The 23,378-nt window shown below is 40.1% G+C and overlaps 1 protein-coding gene across 1 annotated transcript in view; it reads right to left on the minus strand.

Moving 5' to 3' along the window:
• The window catches only part of eda (ectodysplasin A), a 56,982-nt gene that overhangs the window by 15,012 nt on the left and 18,592 nt on the right, over window positions 1-23,378 (minus strand). The window contains exon 2 of the mRNA XM_052109381.1: window positions 2,038-2,101. Coding sequence (XP_051965341.1) covers window positions 2,038-2,101 — 64 coding nt within the window. The remainder of the gene's footprint in view (window positions 1-2,037; window positions 2,102-23,378) is intronic.

A 23,378-nucleotide genomic window follows, 5' to 3' on the forward strand; every position in this document is an offset into this window, starting at 1 on the left:
AGTCTAATAATGCATTGACAATGTACACTTAAGTTTGCATTGCCAATAAAGCTTGATCAGAATTTATTATGCCCATTTGATCCTATAATTAAATAAGTCCACTGGAAAACAGCAGAAGATTTTGCCCAACTTTTTATTACAACATGTCCACTGTTTATATGACATGTATACTTGTATCAAAGATTTATACCTGAAAAAATGTGTCTAACTGTATTTGCAAAAAAATAAAATAAATAATAATAATTTGTATACATATTTAAATAATTTAAATGTTGACCAACCAATTTCTTGAGACAAAGTATAAATATATTTATCATTATATTTTAATGTTTGTTATAAATGTGCCATGTACCACGATTAAATCACAGAAAACTGAACAATTTGTTTAAGTTATTTAAAAAAAAATATATAAGCAATAATTTATATTGCAAAATAGATGCTGGTAGGATAACTTGACGGCATTAGTAAGGTGAGTGGGTATTCAGCGGAGGGTCAGTTCCAGACCATGGAGAACACAGTGCCCTGATAAGAACCAGAGATTGCATTAACCAGATTTGTTTGATGGATCATACAAAAATGCTGTTTTGACTGATGGAAAAAAACAAGACAGACAACCATGTAGGAGGCCTGAAATGGAACGAATTCATCAGTTTTCATTTTAACCATATTTATTTGTCTTTATGTTCTCTCAGACCCTCATCCAAGGCCATGAGAAAGAGGCACCTTTTAAATGCAAGAATTATGCAAAAGTAAATAATGGTGGGAAAAAATTATATAATGACTATTATAATGATTATTTTAAGTACAACCTCTAAATGGAGTATGCATAACCGCAATAAAATTCTCAAAATCTACTGGTTGACACATTTCTACCAGTATATCGATTTAACGGGTATATTGTACAGCCATGAAGATTGGACCTTCCCCGTTTGAGCATGCTGCACAGCTTCTTATCCAGGCTCTTGTCATCTCTAAACTGGACTGCTGAAATGTTATTTTAGCACCATTAAACCTCATGTTTAGCATGTTTATCATGCACCATTAAACCTCTGCAGACATTCCCTAAGGTCGGTTTTTAAACTGATTGAGTTGTAAGCTGCATGTCAGACGAGGAGGGTTAACCACTTATACAGAATGTTAGCCTGTCACCATTTCTGTTACTGTATGGAAAAAAGATCCAATGAAAGTGATGTCTGAAGCTAACATTCTGACAAACATCTTTTGTTTTTCATCATAGAATAGAAAGTCATACGAATTAAGAATAACATGAGGGTGAGTAAATGGTGACAGAATTTTGGTCATTGGGTGAACAATATCTTGAAGGAACAAATACCCAATAAAACACCATCCCAGGGTAAAGTTACTCAACAAATTGCATCTACATTCAGTCTTTAACAATTGTTTATGTTTGTGTGGTATTCCTGTTCTTATTTCAGGAAATGTCAGTATTGTTACTGAAAATTCCACATCAGTCAACATTTATGTTTGAACGTGTGAGATTGAAAGTGTGTAAAATGCTTGTGTAGTATGTTTGTGCTTTGTCTGTGTTGTATTGGTATGTGGTTTGGCAAATCGCACACAAAGGTGCAAAAACTGACAGTAGAACTCACTGCACAGCCACAATCAAAGCCAAAAACACCTGCCAATCAAACCTCTGCCAAATGGAGCCAATAAGAGCAATAGAAAAAGGAGCAGGTAACCAAAGCTTTGTTGGCCAATAAGAGAGAGAGATGCAATATCAGTTTGTGAGAATCTACAAGAGTGGAAAGGTAGAGGGATTTCACGTATAAACTGCTGGTGAGCACAGCATAGCCCAATAATGAGTAAGAAGGAAGGAATGAAAGTTGGGGGGTGGGGTAGCATGATCAAATGAAGGAAATGCATCTCATCTGAACTCTAAACCACATCAAAGAGAATCGCTGGCAATCTCACAGGCCATATACTCACGAATATGTATATACACACACCGGCTTAATATTCTCTAAATTCTGTGAATATCAACACACACACACACACAAAATGTTTTTGTTTTTTTACCTGAACGTTTGGTACGATGAATGACTGTTTCCAGCTCTCTTGTATGTTCATCCCTCCATCTGCTCTGTGAGGATGAAGATTAAAATGAATACATAGTCATTTCAAAGCATTTTACATTTTGGTTGAGTTTGAGCCAAGACATGATCAATGAAACTAAACCACCTCTTTATAAATTGAATACCACCATGTAAACTGAACTCACTCACTCGAAAGACAACACTCTGAAGATAATGAAAAAGGCTGTGTGTGCGTGGATTGAGAAACCCTGTGGATTTACAGCAGTAAGACATTCCATTGGGATGACCCAGCGTACATTCACACACAAAAATCATTGCTTACATTTTTAATGAATTATTTAGCATGAAAATAATTGATATCAGTGTACCTGCATTTACTGTATCTCACAAACTAAACACATATAGAAACACACTTCAGATAAATATAGAGATTGAGAACAGAGCAATACTGCTGCAGGCCTAAAGGAATGCACGCGCACGCACACACTTACACAAAACACTGGAAAAGAAGACAAAGACACACTTGTTTTTTTTGCAGTGCAGGCAGACCTTGCATGCACAATGGCACTTACATTGGAAGTGAATGGGGTTAGTCCATAAACATTAAAATACACATAGTTACAAATGTGTATCTACAAGTTGTTAACATTATACATGTTAATGTGTTTTAAGTGTGATTACAGGGTTATCAGCATTATGCTGCCAAGGCAACAAAGTTGTAATATTAGATATCACTTTATACACATTAGATAAGCAAGCGATTTTATCACACATGCATATTGTTTACATCTTGTAGCTATACTTTTGAAACAGTGTGTATTTTTATGTTTATGGACTGGCCTTATTCACTTCCATTGAAAGTGCCTTACTTTAACTGCTATGTTTACTTTTATTTAAATTATTAAAAAATTTTTTTTGTGGTAATCAACATTATGCCACAAATACTGTCAATTGAGCTCAACTTGTTTTATACCCATAAAATTCCTATCTAGGCCTAACTATCAGGTCAGGATTCTTCAGGACAGCCGGGAGTTCCCAGGTATTTGTAATTGTAGAAAGTGAAAAGTTTAAAATAATTGAGAAAAAAGGCACAGGTGGTCAGTTTCTAAAGAGTGAAGCCCGCTGTGCTTCACACAAGAGTCATGTTACCAGGTCTAGGCTGGCATTGTTACTTATTGTAAATAAACAGAGGATTATTAAAAGAAGAGGAGTTTGAATTCACACACATGGAGCAGGGTTAGTAAGGTCATGCAGCTAAAGGATTGGGGGGGGGGGATCAAGTTATTTAGGTGATCATATAAACCCTGAAATTACCAATCTCAGCCCCAGTGTGTGTTGGGTATAATGTGTATCAGTGTAAAAAAAAAAAATCGATATGTGCGTGTGAAAGCCAGGTTGCGTTTGTTTACCGGTAAGATGACACTTTTAGATCTGTAAACACCTTGCTGTGTCAAACTACATTTTTTAATCCACAGTGTGTTAGAAATCTGACACTGCAGGCCTGTCTTCCTGCCAGAGGATGTTCCAGCTTTAGACATAATGTTCTTGCTCAGGGTGTGTGTGCGTGTGCCCTGAAAAAATTTCTCCAGACTTTCAGTGATCTGCTTATTTAAAATCACTAACAAAGTAAGCGAGGAGAACAAAGCCATTAATAAAAGGTAGAAATGACACACTAGCGACAGGGACAGAAGAAAATTTTAGTTGGTACACAATACAGGATTTCACGTTTTCCAACAAGGCTTTTTGACCAGTTTAACCAGCAAGACTTCCTTAGTTAAAAAGCATTACCAAAAGTGGGAGGCATTTAGAGAAACATTTAAAAATGAGAATGCTATATGTACAACCTTAACTAATGTGACATTAAAATGTGTTATCAATTACTTTGACTCATTCTATGAGTAGAATTCACATGAGGTCAGTAAAATAAGTTGTTTTAACCACTTAATGATGATTTAAATGTACAACACTAATACTACTGCAAAGATGGAAGTACAAAAGAGTGTTAATGTTCATAATACAGACAGAATGATGATAATAGAGGCAAACCTTACTTTGGGCAGATGTGTGAATGGCTTTCATTGCAGATATCACATGAGTAAATTGGCACTTGAGGGTATTTGAGCAGATTTATTCTTTTTATAGACTAACTAAACAAAAATGTTTTTTTGTTTTTTTAAATCACATGACATGATCTTGTATTTGGACATGTAGTAGGTGAATTTGCACCAGCTAGCTAATACAGTAACTCTGCACACCGGTGTTTTCATGTTGACTGATCTTAACTGACTCAACAACATCAACAAAGTAGGTGGAGCTCCAGGTCACACCTACCAATAACGTGGACTAATGGCAGTAAGGTGGTGTTCAGCAGCCAATATGAAGTTTTCCTAAAAGTTTGCCTGTTAAGAACCACCGAAACAAACTCAAACAGATTTTGTGGGAGTAGCGTGGTGCCATACGAGGTTTGGATGTGTGAATGGAGAGCTATGCACACTTTAATACTTTTTGTCTCATAAACTGGCGAGATTCGATACACCCTATTCCATAACTGTTCTATGAGGACAATATGTCAAAGAATTCAAAATCATCAGGCTCCGGAGATATTAAAAGACACTTACAAGCTCAAGCTGATACCCCTGACAAGGCCGCAGATCAGAGACTTAATTTGGCCATTGAGTTGAAAGATTCAACGTCAACTGACGAACTTGTTGGCAATGCTGACGAAGGTCGGTGCTGACTTGGGGGATCTTGCTGTAATATGTTGAGTTGGTTACAAGAGTGGGTTATCTGGAGTCATCGGAGAGGGTATTAGCTGCTAACATGCTAGACTTGACTTGGAGCGCTGGGAAAAGTTGGAAGACCTTGAGAAATGTAACTGGTGAAACAATGTCCGAATTGTTGGAATTCCTAAGGACAAAAAAAGGCAAGATGAAGTGAAAATCCTAGACAAGCTATTCCTGAGTCTGCTTGACATAACAGGCCACAAGCTGGAAATCGAGCGAGGTCCGGCTCAGAGATCCATTGACGGAGTAAGACACTGATCAATTCTGGCCAAATTTCTGAGATCATCCGATAAAGATCTTGTGTTATATGAGACGAGGAGAAAAGGAAGGCTTTCATGGAAGAACCACAGCATTTTCTTGTTCCCAGACTTTGCAAATTCAACAAGAGAGAAACGTGATCGATTCAAGGAATGCAAGAAACTCTTACATCAACAGAAGGTTGCTTTTGCACTGATGTTCCCAGCCAAATTGAGAGTAGATACTAAGGATGGTCGCAAAATATTTACATGCCCACAGCAAGCGATGTCCTTCATAAAGTCAATGGAATGAGTGGGTCATTGTGTGATGCCCTCGATGCAGCCGAGTGGGCCTGACTCACTGAATATTCTCTTGACTGTCCGAGAAAGAGGAGCGCCTTTTGGTGTTGGTTCTACCTAGAGGCTGGAGCTTGTTTTGTGGAGGAACACACCTTCGGGACAGTTAAGTGGATGAATCTACATGTTCTTTGTGTTTATTCCGCCTATTGGCTGGAGTTTATTTTATAGATTATTTCCTGACTTGAGCAATCCATTGGAAAAGTTGTCACGGGGACTATCGTAGGCATACATGGACTGTTTGAGTTTAGAGGGATGGACGCCAGTTGGCACTGTCGCACATTTTTTTTTTTTTGGTACGGGGTTTGATTGTTGCACTAATGCTTAAATGTGGTCTTTACAATTTTATTTTTGACACACAATCTATTTTTTTCCTCATATGTCAAATGTTAATATGAACGGACTGCCTCTCTCCACATGGAATGTGAATGGGTTGCAAATTCCCTCTCCGATGACTCCAGATAATCAATGTTTCTCAACATCTGCAACTCTTGTAACCACGCTCAGTGAATTTCACCTCCATGGAAGTGATCGATCAACGTATTACAGCAAGATCCTCCAAGTCTGCAACGACCTTTGTCATCAATTCACTGATTTCTTTCAGTTAACCATTCGAATTGAGTCCGAGTTATTAGACTCCAACCCCATTAGATCTAGCCTTGACTACAAAGAATTATCGATTCCTTTTCTAAATTCTCAAGATACAGAGTCAATTAGTCTAAATCTGAAGCTTTGGCTCTGACAGCGTACTGCCCAGTAATGGCGTTCCAGCCGTTGGGCGCCTTCCAGTGGCCCAAACAGGGCATTAAGTATTTGGGCAATGTATTCCCAGCAAATTTGTCTGTATTTTAATTTTAATTTTAATTTTGACCCCTTAATAAAAAAGGTTTTTGAACGATGTGGGCAGGTGGGCTTCATTACATTTATCTATGATTGGGAAGGTAAAGGTTATTAAAATGAATTGTATTCCAAAATTCAAATACCTGCTACAATCTCTCCCTGTAGATGTCCCGCTCTCTTATTGCAAGCAATCTGATAGCACAGCAAAGCCTTTCATTTGGAACGGTAAGCGTCCTAGATTACATTTTAATAAGTTACATAGGCTGATTGACAAAGGTGGGCTAGGCCTACCCAAGATTTTGTTTTATTATGTATTTGGTCTCAGACATTTGGCTCATTGGTCACTTCCACCTCAGAAAGCCCCTCCCTGGTTTTATAATGAACAGGACATACATGGCCTTATTTCGCCATTGCAAAGCCTTTCTATCAAACTAATCAGAGAAGTTACACCCTGTTATCTCGCATTTGCACTCGGTATGGACAAGTGTCCAGTGTTTATTTCAGACATTTATTTAAATGTTGCCTTAAGCATATGGCTGAACCCTAAATTATGTATTAATAAGTCCACTTTTTGCTGTTTTGAGTGTATTGTGACTTTGCGACCTATATGAGAGTGGAGTGTTGAGATCTTTTGAAAATTTGGCTCAACATTCAAAATAAAGCAGCAGATACTCTTGGAGAGGTGATTACTGCTTTTGGAAAAGGTCATGAGGCATCAGTGTATTACTCCCTGCTAATTCAGAGTCTGGGAGATGGAGCTTTAACTTCTATCAAGAGATTATGGGAGAAAGATTTAAACGTGGTATTGAAGGAGTATGGGTTAGGTTTCTAAAAATGTCAAGTCTGTATCTAGAGATGCAAGGGTTCACCTTATGCAGTTGAAGATTTTACACAGATTCTATTGGACCCCCACTAGATTGTATAGGCTTGGTCTTAAAGACACCCACCTGCTGGCAATGCCAATCAGAAAATGGAGACACAATCCATGTATTTTGGGGGTGTGTTAAGATCCAAGAATTTTGGTTGAAGGTTCAGAGTTTTAGATGTGACGTTTTGGACACACAAATTTCATTCTGCCCCAGACCTCTGTATTTTGGGCGATGGGGCGGTCATAAATTTGGGGGATAAACACCAAAACAAATTGGGTTCTGACCAGTATTATGATTGGCAGGTAAATTTAAGGGGATGGAAGTCAGATGGAGCACCCTAATTTCCGGAGTGGTGTGCGGAGATGGGGAGGGTGGCTGCCTTCAAGGAGAAGTCAAGCAGAAGGCTGGGGGTTCGGAATCTGTTTGATAGGAAGTGGGGCAATTACTTGTTTTTGGGGGACTCTCGGGGAGGGGCTGTGGAGAGAGATGTTTAATTTGAATATCTTTTCTTTTTTGTTTTTGGTGCATTCAATTTGTGACCACAGGGGTGTTTGTTGAGGGTCAAGATGGGGTTGGTGATTGGGGAGGGGTATTAGGGGGTTAAATGTTAATTCAATGTATATATGTTGTGTTTTTTATTTTTTATGTGTCTATAAATCAATACAAATGTTTATTGAAACCCCCCCAAAAAAACAAAAACAGATTTTGTTCTTAATTACATAACACCAGTTTATTCTTTGATTTTGTATGAAGTAAATTGGGGCCTTCAGCTGGTCCGCCAGCTAGACCAGCCCCAAACCAGTATAAACCTGCTAAGACCAGCATGCTGTTTAAGCTAATCTTTTTAGCAGGAATGTGTGTGTGTGTGTGTGTGTGTGCGCGCGCACACTTGCATGTGGATTCAGGCATTTCAAAGGTCATCAGATAGAGAAAGTTTCAAAGAATTGCCTGTAATGTTTCAGAAAAACAAGCCTAATGTAAACAGAAGGTAATGTGTATTAATGTGAAACACACATGCTTTCTCTTGTTGAGCTATATTTGTCTGTGTTTGTGTTGCGAGTATGTGCGTGTGGTCAGTCTGATTAAAAGAGTAGTTTTTCTCTGGCTGCCGGTGGAAAGAATGGAAAATGTCAAAATAAATATGAGTGGAATAGATGCTACTGTTAGCTCAGACCACACATGCACACAACTCCTTCAACACACAATGTCATACAATTCAAACACAAATCAATTCTACCTCAAACACCGCTTACTCTTTCTTAAAATATTGTTTCAGCGCAATGTATGTTAGAGGGTGTGAGTGTATATGTCCTCAGTGTCAACTGACAAACTGATCACAGACACATATTCATCATGTAAAACATGAGATTGTGAACACATAAACACTGCTAACAAGCATGAAGAAATGTACACACACGAACACACATTTGCAGACTGAGGGAGGAAAGAGAAGCAATTTTAGCTTGATGGAGCCTTTCACCAATCAGGTTGTGGGTGGTCTAAGGAAAGACAAATCTTTCCCTCTCCCTTTCGGTTACTTGCCTCCACCGGTTGTTTGAACTCCGTATGTGTATTAGTAAACCTCACTGTGCATCTCCAATGAGACTGTAATAAGACAGAAAGTTTGTAATGAACTTTAAGATGCACACATGGAGCAAGAGAGAGAGATGGAATTCTGTGTAAAGTTGTGGAAAGTTACCATGTGTATTTTAGGACAAGAGGCAGGTGAATTACTGCATCTCACCCTAGAGCCACGTTACAAAGTCTAGACTGCTGAGAACTCCTATTCAATGCTCAACACATATTTATCTGGCTATCTAAATGAGGACATACCTGGCAGACTTTTATTGTTTATATATAAAGCTTTTTATAATTACCACAGACTAATCATACTCAGTTTTGTCAGATTTAGCTTACTTCTGGGGACAATTTTGGTCTCTTTTCACATTGTATTATTTGGGTCCAAATCACATAATCAATGTGAACCTACCATGATTATTAGTGGCAGCTCTTTACAACTGTAGCTAGGTAATGACTCGGGAGGAGAGGACGCTGGCTTCACTTTGTGATTGAAGTATTTGTTCCCTCGGTTATACCACCAAAACCTTACGCATACAGAATGGCCCTTGAGTGTGTCTGCAACGGATGAATGGAAGAGAATGCTCTCCAAAGGCAATTTATTCAAGAACAGCAATGAGAAATTCATTATACTGCAATTAGTGTGAATGAGAACATGCAAAAAATGCAAATGATATGTAATCAATTGTGGTTTAGTTCCGGAAGTTGGGGCATATTGTGTATTATCCAAATAATTGCAATTTTGAGGATATATTTTCTGTTTTAGGGCTTTCACAATTAAATGTCCTATAAATTGTTATATTTCTTAATGTGCAATTGTGCTCCATGCACCTCTATTTTACATATTTAACTTAAAATATGTAAATAAAATAAAAAAGTAGGGATGTGTGATTTCCTTTTAAGGTTTTAAAATAATGTTTTAAATATCAAAATACGTCTCTCTTTTTGGTCACTTTTACATTTACACTGCTGTTTCTTGATTTTTTTTAAACATATAATATATATTTATATTATAAATACTGTCCTACTTCACTTTCACATATTTTAATTCTCTTTTATTAAACCCAACGTGCCCTTATTTCTCATGAACCACAACCTTTACAATATCTTTTTATCACTCCACAGAAATAGAGTAAGCGTGTGTTTTGTCCTCCGTGTCACTGCGTGTCATTAACACTGCGCACAGGAACATTTGCCATTACACGATTGTTTAAAGTGAAGCCAGAGCGATTTGCATTCACTTTCAAAGCTTAAGTTCATTACATTTTTCACGGGAGTTTGGTGGGAGCCTCTGCTGACAGCGCGTTTAATGCGTTTTTTTGTTTGTTCTGGTTGACATCTGTGGTGCGGCTCAGTGACACTCAGAGTTCAACTGAATGACATGCATTTGCATTTGTTAATGGCATTTATATATTCGCTTAAAATTCCCTTAATTGGTCATCAAAATGTTATTGAAATTTGAAGTGCACAATAATTGCGGTTATCTCAAATAACCGCGATCAGATGGTTATTTAATAATCGCGACAGACTTTGTCTCATCACACCATGCGTGAAACCCTCAAAGATCAAAAGGTCAAACACCACAAGTATCCAGATGTCTAGAAATAAATGACATTAAAATATTTCAATAAACGATCCACACATTGTACATATTACCTATAACATAAATGAAACACTGATGGGCAGAGATCTGATGACAGAATCTCCATGATACATCTTGAATGTTCTAGAAGAGGAAGGAAAATAATGTCAGAATGGATTAACATGTTTTATAGTTTGGCATATGACCCCAATCTCAGTGACAGACAAAGCACTCGCTTTGAGCAGATTGGCTCTGGCTCTTTTCATAGTTGTGAATGGCCGCAGTCCTCCTGGAACAATGAAGCTCAATTTGGAGTCATACAATTAAATTTCTAAGAGTTTCGGTCCTCTAGAGACATACAAACACACATACACACACAGACACTCGAACACAATGCATGCGTTTGAAAGTGAGAAAGTGCATAAGAGTGTAATCAAATAAAATTGGATATGAAGATGTTGATCTGTGGGCTGCTTTAACCTTCAATAATGGAGTGTATATCTGAGCTTCGTTTACAATCTGTCCAAATGCAGTCTCTTTTCCCTTGAGTTACACATTCATTATGTGTCACTTTTGCATACACACACTATTTATTCATGTCAAATGGAGAATCTGACAGACCGTTGTCACATAGCTTAAACAGGGCAGCGGTAGTTCAGTGGTTAATGATCTGAGCCTCTAGCTGAAAGATTGAAAGATATAATTCCAGGAAATTAGTTTGAGATCACAGCCAGCTCTGTCACTATTGTGCTCTTGTGCAAGCCACTTAATCCTGTGTTCCTCCAGGGGGACGGGTCTCTATGACTGGTCCACTATACTGTACATCACACAGAGTAAAAGATGATCACAACCATCATTAGACACTATTTTACAGCTATTTAAGCCAAGAGTTTAATAATAAAAATCAAATAGTTTATTAAGATTAGATATACTCACTGAGCACATTATTAGGAACACTATGGTCCTAATAAAGTGCCCAACATGGGCTTCTGCTGTTTTAGTTTTCTGCAATTTTCGACATGTGCATTCGGAGATGCTATTCTGCTCACTACAATTGTAAAGAGTGGTTATCTGAGTTAGTGTAACATTTTTGTCAGCTTAAACCAGTCTGGCCATTCTCTGTTGACTTCCGTCCGCAGAACTGCCGCTCACTGGATGTTTTTTTTTGGCACAATTCCAAGTAAATATCAGCAGTTACAGAAATACTGAAACCAGCCCATCTGGCACCAACAATTATGCCATGGTTTTCCCCATTCTGATGGTTGATATGAACATTAACTGAAGCTCCTGACCGTATCTGCATGATTTTATGCACTGCAACCACACACGATTGGCTGATTAGATAATCACATATAAGTAGATGTACAGGTGTTCCTAATAAAGTGCTCAGTGAGTGTATTTTAGCCATTTTTCTCTTTCTCATCAGGACAGATGAAAATCAAAGCAAACAGATCAAGGATGTTCTAAACAACACTCTAAATATTAGTGGAAAAAGGTTGTAAAGTATTTCAGGAGAGCTGGTGAAGAATATGAGGGTTTTAAGGGATTCTACTCTGCTGAAAAAGAGTAAAGACCAGCTTATAGACCAACTTGAATTTCCATTCTGGTCCAAGCTGCTTTTTTCTGGTTAAATTGTTCTCCAGCAAAAAAACATGGTTGACAAAAAGAGGCTTAATGCCAAAGTACACTTCGGTTTCTCAGGGTTGCCAACTCTCACGCATCTGGCGTGACACTCGCATTCAGCCTCAATCTCACGGTGAGGCTGAATGCGTGAGTGTCACGCCAGATGCGTAAGAGTTGGCAACCCTGGTTTCTGCGTGCCGGTACTTCAAGCACAGTGCGCGTGATGCAAATTTGGTTATCAGCAGTGCACATGGACTGTCCGCATGCAGCCTATCTTCTCTAAACTCTGGTTAAGCTAGTTAAGAAGCCTGGTAAGGACACCAGCATACCAGTATCCTATGCTGGCCTTTTCAAAGGGGTAGGTATGTTAGAAAGGTTTAAATTAAGTTATAGTTCTAAAAGCTTTAGAGAAAAGGCTCTGGTAGAGTTTGAGTAGCATAGGAAAAAGTTGTAGAAAATATTGTGTTAGATTGAGAAGGAGAAACCATCATAACAGTAAATGATGTCACTCCCTCAGTGGAGAGATCTTGTTACAGCTCTGCTTGCTTTGGCTAAAGAGCACATCAGAAATTAAATGTTCTCTGGCAAGAGTTATATTTTCTCAAACACATACACAAAGTGTGTTTCTGACCATACAACACTGACTGGCAAGTCAGAGTTGTGTTTGGCCTGTTTGGAATGTGGACTGGTGGTGTTTGGTACAACAAGCTTAACAGACCATTGCTTGGTTGACCAGATATTTTGGCTGTGCTGATCCAACAGCTAGAATATTACAAACCAACTTGCACCAGCATAGAAATCATGCTGGTCTAAGCTGGTCTTTTCAGCAGGAACACTGCATTAGTGGCAGTTTTGTAAAACACTCACACAAAAAAGAACAGCGCCAGACCTTGTGTGACAGTGGTCTCAACATGTTCTCACCTCATAAGCGGTGGTGAGTTTCTCCAGTTAGAGAGCAGTGTGACACGTGTGTGCGCACACACACACACGCACACACGCACACACACACGCACACATACGCACCAGACAGCTGGATGTGGGGCTTTTGGTCATACAGCTGGAGCCCATCTGGGACCAACTCTGGATGAGATGCGCGTACACATGCACACACAAGATGCAAAGCATGATGAACTCTAACTGGCCACTTTATCAATAGAAGCTTTTATTTTCCTCTTCTGTCTTAAATATCCTCATGTCACCTCATCCTCTCCCTCTCCTCTTCTCCTCTCTGCTACCTATAAATAAAAGTTTGACCTTCAGTGCATCTACAAATGCTCTTCCTCCAGGAGATAAGGTCTTATTATTATTCATATAAAATCACCAGATTTAATTTTAATAAACTTTTATTGATAGATTTCAAATCCAAATTATGAGCTAACCTTTATAGAAATCTGGAATAAAAAGTACAAAAATGGAAACAAAAAGACAACCTCCTGATGACCCAGTTACACTTCGGTCTGCACTCTGCAGTTTTCAGTGTTGAAGCTGATCAAAGCATGTGTTCCTGCTTTGATACTGCTGTTAGTGTTGGATTCATTTCCTTGTCTTTTCATCTATTATTGCTCCATTTCATGTTGCATCCAACGAGAGCAAAAAATGCATTATAATCACCATTCCAACATACAACCTTAATCTCCAACTGATTCAAGCCGGTCTCTGTAAATGTGTTATTGACTTGCTGATGATAGCATGGCACAAAAGATGTTGGGGAGATCCTATCAGATCGCACCACGGTACTGATTGCGAGAGGAACTCCTGAAGAAATCATGTACTGAACAGTCCTTCTCTAATTTTGCGATCTACTGATTGCAAGTATTTATCAAAAATATTTCATATTTCTGAGACACCTCTGATCATCGTTAAAAGGCCAATGGGAATTGGCAAGTGGTATTTACATGCCACTCCTCTGGACATGCGGGTATAAAGGAGGGGATGTGCATAACGTTCATTCAGATTTTCTCTTCGGAGCAGAGTGGTCGATGGTTCCGTGAGCTGAATTTCCCACAGCTTCCATTCTGCTGGAACCTTACACCACATTACAGCAGCTTTCTCCCCTCTCTGAACAGGTGCACTGCAGAGATCGCCCCTGGGTGCTTCGGCAGATCATTTATACCAAGTTTACACTACACGAGTTTAACTCGCCAACAAAAGCCTGAAATCATGGACAAATCGTGAGTGACGATCGCAATATATGAACTATCAAATATACTATTTCAGACATCGCCGATGTCAGCGAGATATCTAGAATGTTAAATATCTGGACCTGTCTGCAATTCCAAATCGTGCAGGGTGAAATATGTTTTGACTGACTACAACAGCAGCGTTGACCCACAGCCACTGAAAGAGCAAGAAACGGACACGGGAAGTTTCAGTGGGAGGAGTCCTGATGTACCTGAAACAGAACATCATCTAGCATGGCTGCGGTATCAAGAAAGTCTTATTGGACCAAAAGACATGGAGGAACAATTAGTGGAACATTGGCAGGAGCACAAGTGCCTACAACCGGGTGGAGAAAGAGAAGAATTGGAGAGAAATTGCCAATTCTCTTGGACAGTCAGCTAAGCAAATAGGTCGATTTTACAGCAGGAGGAATTTTTACATACTGTAACCAATAACATGTATGATTAAAAAACAAACATATATTCTGAAATGCATAACATATGATCATGCATTTGTTTTCGTATCTCGTATGTTCTGTTGACGTGTGTACTATGTTGTGCAATTTGGAGTCGTCAGGGATTCGTCAATAGTAAAATGTCTTGTAATGTGATCACCCCTGTCGCAGATTCGTCGTGTAATATGAAAATGTGTGGCAGTCACCCAGACCACAGTCCACCATTCCTTTTTGGCAGGTCCAGCGCGGTGGTGGTTTCCCCGTCCTGCACACAAAGCTGTGGCACAAATATGCTCAACCCCGGGCAGTTTCGACGGACCGTGGGGACAAAGCACCTCCTTCCCCCTCCTCAACCGATACACTGGTGAGTATCAGGAGTCAGGAAAGTGCTTTGATGTCTCTTGACTCAGCACCGCCACAGGGTTCAAGCCCCGTAAATGTGGCCTCCCTGACTCCACCCCGCCTCGAGGCCCCACCCGCCGGTACGTCCGACAAGATTGTCCCCTTGGTCCCCCTCGCCCAGAGCTTGGACGCGTGGCTTGCGCTCTCCAACACGTCACGTTGGCTGACCCCAGACCTTCCGACTCAGCAACGTGATTCAGTTTGCCAGGTGCCCGCCCAGGTTAAGCGACATCCACTTCAGTGATGTCGGTGAAGGGTGAGAACGCCGCCACCTCCGGCCAAAATGAAGAAGGGTTTTACAGCCCCTACTTCATTGTACCGGAAAAAGGTGGTGGGTTGCGGCCAATCTTGGACCTACGAGTACTGAACCGGGCTTTACACAGTCTCCCATTCAAGGAGCTGACGCAAAGGCACATTCTAGTGAGCGTTCGACATATTGGTTTGCGGCTGTAGACCTGAAGGATGCGTACTTACACGCCTCGATTTTACCTAGACACAGACCCTTCCTGCGGTTTGCATACGAGGGTTAGGCATACCAGTACAAAGTCCTCCTTTTCGGCCTGTCCTCGTCTCTCGCGTCTTCACGAAGGTTGCAGCGGCCCCCCTTGCCCCATTAAGGGAAGTGGGCATTCGCATTCTCAACCACCTCCATGACTGGCTAATCATAGCTTACTCTTGAGACGCATTGTGTGTGCCGCACAGGGACTCTCGCACCTCAGCCGGCTTGGGCTTTGGGTCAACTGGGAAAAGAGAAAGCTCCTCCCGATTCAGAGAATCTCTTCTCAGTCTGGCGTTGGACTCAGTCTCGATGACGACGTGCATCATGAACGAGCGCGCCCAGTCGGTGCTGACCTGTTTGAAGGCCTTCAGACAGAAGACGGAGGTAACCAGGATGATTTTTTCCACATACAAATGTAAACAAGAGAATAAGAAAGCAATATCATCTAATCAAGATTCATAAGTCACAGGCCAACTGATCAACACAACTGATCCAACACATGTGGGATTGACTGAAAATACAGATATACATATAAAAAAATGTTGGACCAGTTTTGGACTGTATACTATATAGTAAATATGAACGAATGTAAGCAAAGTAATGTCAAGTTCATGGGTGGGGAGCATGAAGTTCAACAGGATTTAAACTGCTGAGGAAATAATACACTGGACAGGGGCATAACTACAAGGGCAGAGTGGGCAGCTGCTCTAGGGCCTGGGGTGAGAGGAGCCCAAATCAATAGGTTTGTGTAAAAAATAAATCGATAATTAAATGTTTTTTACTTTTAAAAAAGCGTTTCCTAAGTGTGTCGGTGAGTTCGCGTGGAGAATTCAGAATCAGCGGTAATTTACAACAGAAGAACAAACATCACGTGAGAGTCCGGCCATTTTAAACAGCATCAGAGCACTAGATGGAATCTTTTTTTTAAATATCGACTTGTTTCTTACATAAACCCATCAATTTGCTTCAAAAGACATTCACTGATCGACTGGAGACGTATGGAATAATTGTATGCAGCCTAAATGTGACTTTTGGACTGTCAAAGTGCTGGCACCTGTGTACTTCTATTACAAGGACCTGAAAGAGCTCCATCTTGCTCTAAATCTTAATTTGTGTTCTGCTGAAGAAAGACAGTCATACACATCTGGGATGGTATAAGGATAAATTGGGTGAAGTATTCCTTTAAAACGAAATCACCAGATAGACTGTTAATATTAATGTATTTTAATCCAAACCATGAGCATACTTTTCATTATTGAGTTTAAATTTTGAGAAAATATACTGGAAATCACTATGCAGTGAAATAGCGCTGCTACATCCTAACAGATAAAATCAATATTATCGATAATGGAAATCATCGACAACTAATTTAATTGACGATTAGTTGGATATTTGCCGTAGGCACGGAGAAGCACAGTCAGTGATGGCATGGAGAAGCCCAGTCAGTGATGTCACTTCACAGCCAAGTGAAAGATTTATTGCATTATGAAATAGTGAAAAAGAACAGACAAGTTGAAGAGGAAAAAACACTACCCAAGATGTCCCCTGCACGAGAGCACTTTACTAAAACTTCAAAGAGGATCAAAATAAGCACACATTTATCTGAAGCGGTTGCTGGCTCAGATGCGTTGACAAAGTGCTTGTGCTGTTTGATGCACAAGAGTTGTTTCTCTCCAGCGCATCACTTACATTTTACTGCTATTTTCTATGTTTTATAATATAAACATGATATAAATTCAAAAAAAGCCACGTATTTCACAAAACTGTTTGTTCTTACCACAAGTGAGTCTCCGTTAAACTCTAATGAGCCAGCGAGCTCGCGCATCAGCATCAATCAAACCGATTGTAATGGAGAAAGGGAGTGATTAAACTGCCAACATCATACCACGATTTCAGTTTAAATGTAATCGATTGTGCAGCTTTCATGGATATCAGACTGAAGTCTCAGCAGTCAAGGTGTGCCAGTTTTCTTGCTCATGTAAGCGCATGTAATACAGTTAGCACCGGGATGAGTCTTGTCAACGCGAGAGTGAATTTGCACAGGGTTTACAGATTATTGTACAATACTGATACCTGTAATTTCAAATCTCATTAGTAAATTTCTCCTATGGCAAACATCATTTTACAATATTTTATTTGAAAAGAATAGTTTAGAAACATGTAATCTGTGAAAATACTATTTTAAAAACTATAATATTCAAATCCCTAAATTCATGTAATCAGTGACAGTGTACAAGCATTTGCATCTAACATAATTATGTATATTTCAGTTGGGCAGAATTACTATTTCAATTCTCGTGTCACTATTGCCCTCTGCTGGGCTGATTTTTTTGTCCCACTCCATGCCCTATGGATCATTTTACTCTTTAATGAGGAGCACTTTTTGTTAAGTTTTACAAAGGAACTGTTTCACATATGTCCTGAAAGTAATAATAATATAGAATCGTGAATTCAGTAATGTAAATCAAACCAAATCCTTATGTCCTTTATCATATCAGTATTCTAATAAAATACAGGAAATGCAATATAATTTTTTTATCTGATTAATCAATTAATTGTAAAAAAAATAATCGAAGATTAATCGATTATCAAAAAAATTGCTAGTTGCAGCCCTAGAGTGAAACTCAATTGAAAACTAAGGAGCAACTCACACACAGCTCAGTGGATTTTCACCATTGAACTAACAAGCAAGATTAACCATGCTAAAGGCAAAGGTCATTCAATTACCTTCAAACAAAACAACTCTTAATATGGACAACCCCCTTCTGAAGTGAATCACTGTGGTGTAAAAGACACATTTACACTCATGCATCAAATCCAGCCTGGGCAGGACATTGTTTCCCTTCTGAACAGACAAAACGCCAAATGCATTGAACAACAGCACTGAAAACTCCTTTCAGCGCTTTGATCAGCACCAAGTGGTCCAACTGTTATGATTCAGAAAAATGGATGAGAGAGACAGAGAGATAAAGTGAGTGAGAAAGAAATAAAGGAAAGTACTAATTGACACTAATTTTACTCAAATTATCGCGCGCGCGCGCACACACACACCTTTTTAACTATAAATCTGAACTGGAATGGTGGTGGCATAGTGGGCTAAAGCACATAACTATTAATCCACCACCATTGTGTCCTTGAGCAAGGCACTTAACTCCAGGTTGCTCTGGGGGGATTCTCCCTGTAATAAGTGCACTGTAAGTTGCTTTGGATAAAAGTGTCTGCCAAATGTAAATGTCAATAAATCTTGACATCAGCAGTCTCGCTGACAATCATGATTTCAAGCTTGATTACACTTCCTAGTGCCTCCTCTCGCTTCCTCTAGCGCTTTAATAAAACGAGTAAATAAAAACTAGTAAAATTTGTGTGTTCTTACCCCAAATCAATTGGATTGCTTCAGAAGACATGAATTAAACCACTGGAGTATTATGGATTACCTTTTTGCTGCCTTGTTGTACTTTTTGGACCTTCAAAGTTTTGGTCACCATTCACTTGTATTGTCTGGACTGACAGAGCCGAAATATTTTTCTAAAAATCCTTCTTTGTATTCTGCAGAAGAAAGTAAGTCAAACACATCTGGGATGGCATGAGGGTGAGTAAATTATGAGAGAATTTTAATTTTATAAGGAAGAATTATTTGGAAATAAGAAATGTATTTTTTTTTATTGCATTTAATGCCCTCAGCAGCCTGCTGTCAAATGACGAGATCATTTATCGTTCTGAGGCATATTTAACAAATCAGAAATAAATGAAATACAATTTGTGTAAAAGGCTTGTTTACAAAATGTTTTAGAGGCATAAATGTATCCAATAACTGATCCTAACTACATATTAAATAAAAATTCTACATAAAAAAATATATTAACATTTCATTAATTATTTTATAAAATTTCTCTGACTACAACAAAACTTAGATCTTTAACTATACATTTTCATATGAACAACCAGTCAATATCTGCGCTGCCTAAAGTATCTTCAAGTACAAGCTTTAAGCACAACATTACATCACTTGTAATGTTACGTAATAGTTTTTAAATAATTTAGAGCAGGACATTATGAAAGTCATTACTTGTCAGAAAGATTAATTAACTGCTCTGAAAACTGCACATTTTGGAACCGTTAATGGAACCGAAAGCCATGAAAATCATATGGTTCCAGTATTTTAAATAAAATTGTACTGGTTCTGAACAAGAACCTCTGTTCTCGGTTCCCAACCCTATAAATAACTAATGCAGTATCTTAGAATTCATCATTTTACATCCCATAACAAAAATGCATGCTGATTGCAAGACTTTTTAAAAGCCTATTTGTTAAAACTAGCCTTAAAGGGATAGTTCACCCAAAAATCTAAATTTCTCATACTCATGCCATCCCAGACGTGCATGACGTTCTTTTTCATGCTGAACACAAATAAAGATTTTTAGAAGAATATCTCAGCTCTGTTTATCCATACAATATAAGTGAAGGATGACCAGAAATCTGCAGGTCCAAAAGCAGCATGAAAGTAACCCATAAAACTGGATAATCTATGTCTTCAAAAGCAATATGATAAGTGTGGGTGAAAATCAATATTTAAGTCCTTTTTTACCATAAATCTCCATTTTTACTTTCACATATGAAATGACTTAAATATTCATCTGTTTCTCACCCACACCCATCATATCACTTTTTAATATATACATTAAACTGTATTCCTCTCCGGGAACCAGCACCTTATCGTGGTGGAGAGGTTTGTGTGCCCTTATGATCCTGAGGGTTGTGTTGTCTGGAGCCATGTGCTCCTGGTAGGGTCTCCCAAGGCAAAGTGGTCTCAGGTGAGGGGCCAGACTAAGAATGGTTCACAATGACTCATGAATAAAACGGCAAGAGGAGGAGTTACCCTGCCCGGAGGAAGCCCGGGGCCCCCGTCTGGAGCCAGGCCCAGATGGAGGGCTCGTCGGCGAGCGCCTGGTGGCCGGGCTTGTCACGGAGCCCGGCCGGGCACAGCCCGAAGAAGCGACGTGGAACCCCCCTCTATATCCCTTGGGCCCACCACCCATTGGAGGAACCGCAGGAGTCGGGTGCGCTGCCATATGGGCGGCAGTGAAGGCCGTGGGCCTCGACGGACCAGACCCGGGCAGAAAAGGCTTGCTCTGGGGACGTGGAATGTCACCTCACTGGAGGGGAAGGAGCCGGAACTAGTGAGGGAGGTGGAGCGTTACCAGTTGGATCTGGTGGGGCTTACATCGACGCACAGTTTTGGCTCTGGATCCGTACTCCTGGATAGGGGATGGACTCTATTCTTCTCTGGAGTTTCCCAGGGTGTGAGGCGACGGGCGGGTGTGGGGATACTCACAAGTCCCCGGCTGAGCGCCACTACGTTGGAGTTTACCCCGGTGGACGAGAGGGTCGCCTCCCTACGCCTACGGGTTGTGGGGGGGAAAACTCTGACTGTTGTCTGTGCATATGCACCGAACAGCAGTTCAGAGTATTCGGCCTTCTTGGAGACCCTGAATGGAGTCCTGAATAGGGCCCCGTTGGGGGACTCCATAGTGATGCTGGGTGACATCAACGCACACGTGGGAAATGACAGGGACACCTGGAAAGGCGTGATTGGGAGGAACGGCCTCCCTGATCTGAACTCAAGTGGATGTTTGTTATTAGACTTCTGTGCTAGTCATGGATTATCTATAACAAACACCATGTTCAAACATAAGGATGCTCATAAGTGTACGTGGTACCAGAGCACCCTAGGCCGAAGGTCGATGATCGATTTTGTAATCGTGTCATCGGATCTGAGGCCATATGTTTTGGACACTCGGGTAAAGAGAGGGGCAGAGCTGTCATCCGATCACCATCTGGTGGTGAGCTGGGTCAGGGGGTGGGGAAAGACTCTGGACAGACCTGGGAAGCCCAAGCGAGTAGTGCGGGTGAACTGGGAACGTTTGGAGGAGGTCCCTGTCCGCGAGATCTTCAACTCACACCTCCGGCGGAGTTTTTCAGGCATCCCTGCGGAGGTTGGGGACATTGAACCGGAGTGGGCGATGTTCAAAGCTTCCATTGCCCCCTGGCCCACTCCCTTGGGAGGTGTTCCAGGCAAGTCCAGCTGGGAGGAGGCCTTAGGGAAGACCAAGGACTAGGTGGAGAGATTACATCTCCACACTGGCCTGGGAACGCCTCGGGGTCCCCCAGTCAGAGTTGGTTAATGTGGCTCGGGATAGGGAAGTTTGGGGGCCCCCTGCTGGAGCAGCTGCCCCCGCGACCCGACTTCGGATAAGCGGTTGAAGATGGATGGATGGATGGATGGACATTAAACTGCTGGAGTCTTATGGATTACTTTTCTGGCCACCATTCACCTGCATTTAAAAAACCAACAGAGCGAAGGCTACATCTACATTAATCCGGATACATTTTCATTTCAAAATGCTCTGTCTACACTAACGTTTCCAAGCGTTTTCCAAAAGTTGCTAGACCACACTGAAACGTATGAAAACGCTTAAATCATGTCACTGCGCATGCGGAAAATCCCCATTGCATATACGGTCTGAAACGCAATTGTCCTCATGTTCCATCACCGGACACCAATTCCGAGTAAACTTCCCTTCACCTTTGAAGGAATGCAATGTGAAGGTTGTACAAAGTGACATTTATTTTTTAACAATGATATCAAAGTTAGTATCAGGCACAACAGCGCCGCTATAACACCAGCCGCCATCTTGATTGTTTTGGTTGGATAGATCACGTGACTTAAAATGCGTCATCGTTTTCCAAAGCATCCATTTTCACAGTCCACACAACGTGAAAATGGAGTTTTCAAATGTATTAAATTTGGAGTGCATTTTCAAAAACTCAGTTTTCACAGACAAAAACGCTGTCTCTTTTCAAAAGAAAATGTATTAGTGTCGACTAGGCCTAAGATTTTCTTCTAAAAATCTTTGTTTTTGTTCCGCAGAAGCCAAAGTCATACACATCTGGGATGTCATGAGGATAAGTAAATAATGAGAAGTTTAATTTTTGGATGAACTATCCCTTTAAAATAGTGGAATAAAAAAAAAAAAAATGGTCTCAGGTAGTGAGAATATTTAAAGACATTTTCGGTCTAAAACTAGCTAGACGTCCATAATTAAATGCAGGTTATAGTAGCTTTAGGGTTGGGGTTAGGTTTTAAACTAAGAAAAAATGCATTGCTGGAATATGAACAATATGTATTGATTTGAAACTGTGTTGGTTGGTTGACGTGTTGTACAAGCACACTCGTGAATATGGGTTGTCAATTCTCAATCAATATTTATGAAAAAGGCATTGAAGTAGCAGCCATGTCCCTATACTGCTATACGCAAAGCTAGTACTGTATCAGAAAACTCTGTGACTTCCCCTAAACTTCAGCAACCTCGTTACACCCTCACATGGATATTGCCAAATGAGTGCAGAATATCGTCTGGAGGTTGAAATTAGATCAGGCCATGACATTAGAGTGAGTTTTTGGATTCTCAGGAGGACTGTCTTGGTGAGGCCTTATTTATGAGTGAACACAGTAAAACATCAGATAATGATGTATTTGGTCCCAAATCAAATACAAAGTCTGAAGCAATGGTCTAAACATGATTCTAGCAATGGGTAAATTGGCAGCTTTACACATGTCCTCAAACTTGGTTTGTTTGCCCTGACGTCTATCATAGCTCACCCAAAAAAATATAATGAGAACCGAATCACATTTAATGCTGAAGTGGGTGTTATTTTCAGTGTTAAAATAATTTCCCAGCTTGATTTCCCTGAAATATGTAAGCACTGGAGGCTTTATCAAAACATTGCTCTGTTTGTTTGATCATCCTGACACAGCAATATTGGCTTAACGAATTAAACAAGTTTGAGGCAGGACTATCTGTTTGATGACCAATGGGAGACGGGATGGAGTGCAATATAAAATAGTAGCTATGTTTCCATCCAATTTGCGAATTTAATGTA

Source organism: Xyrauchen texanus, chromosome 3 (genome assembly GCF_025860055.1).
Source record: "Xyrauchen texanus isolate HMW12.3.18 chromosome 3, RBS_HiC_50CHRs, whole genome shotgun sequence".
Lineage (NCBI taxonomy): Eukaryota > Metazoa > Chordata > Actinopteri > Cypriniformes > Catostomidae > Xyrauchen > Xyrauchen texanus.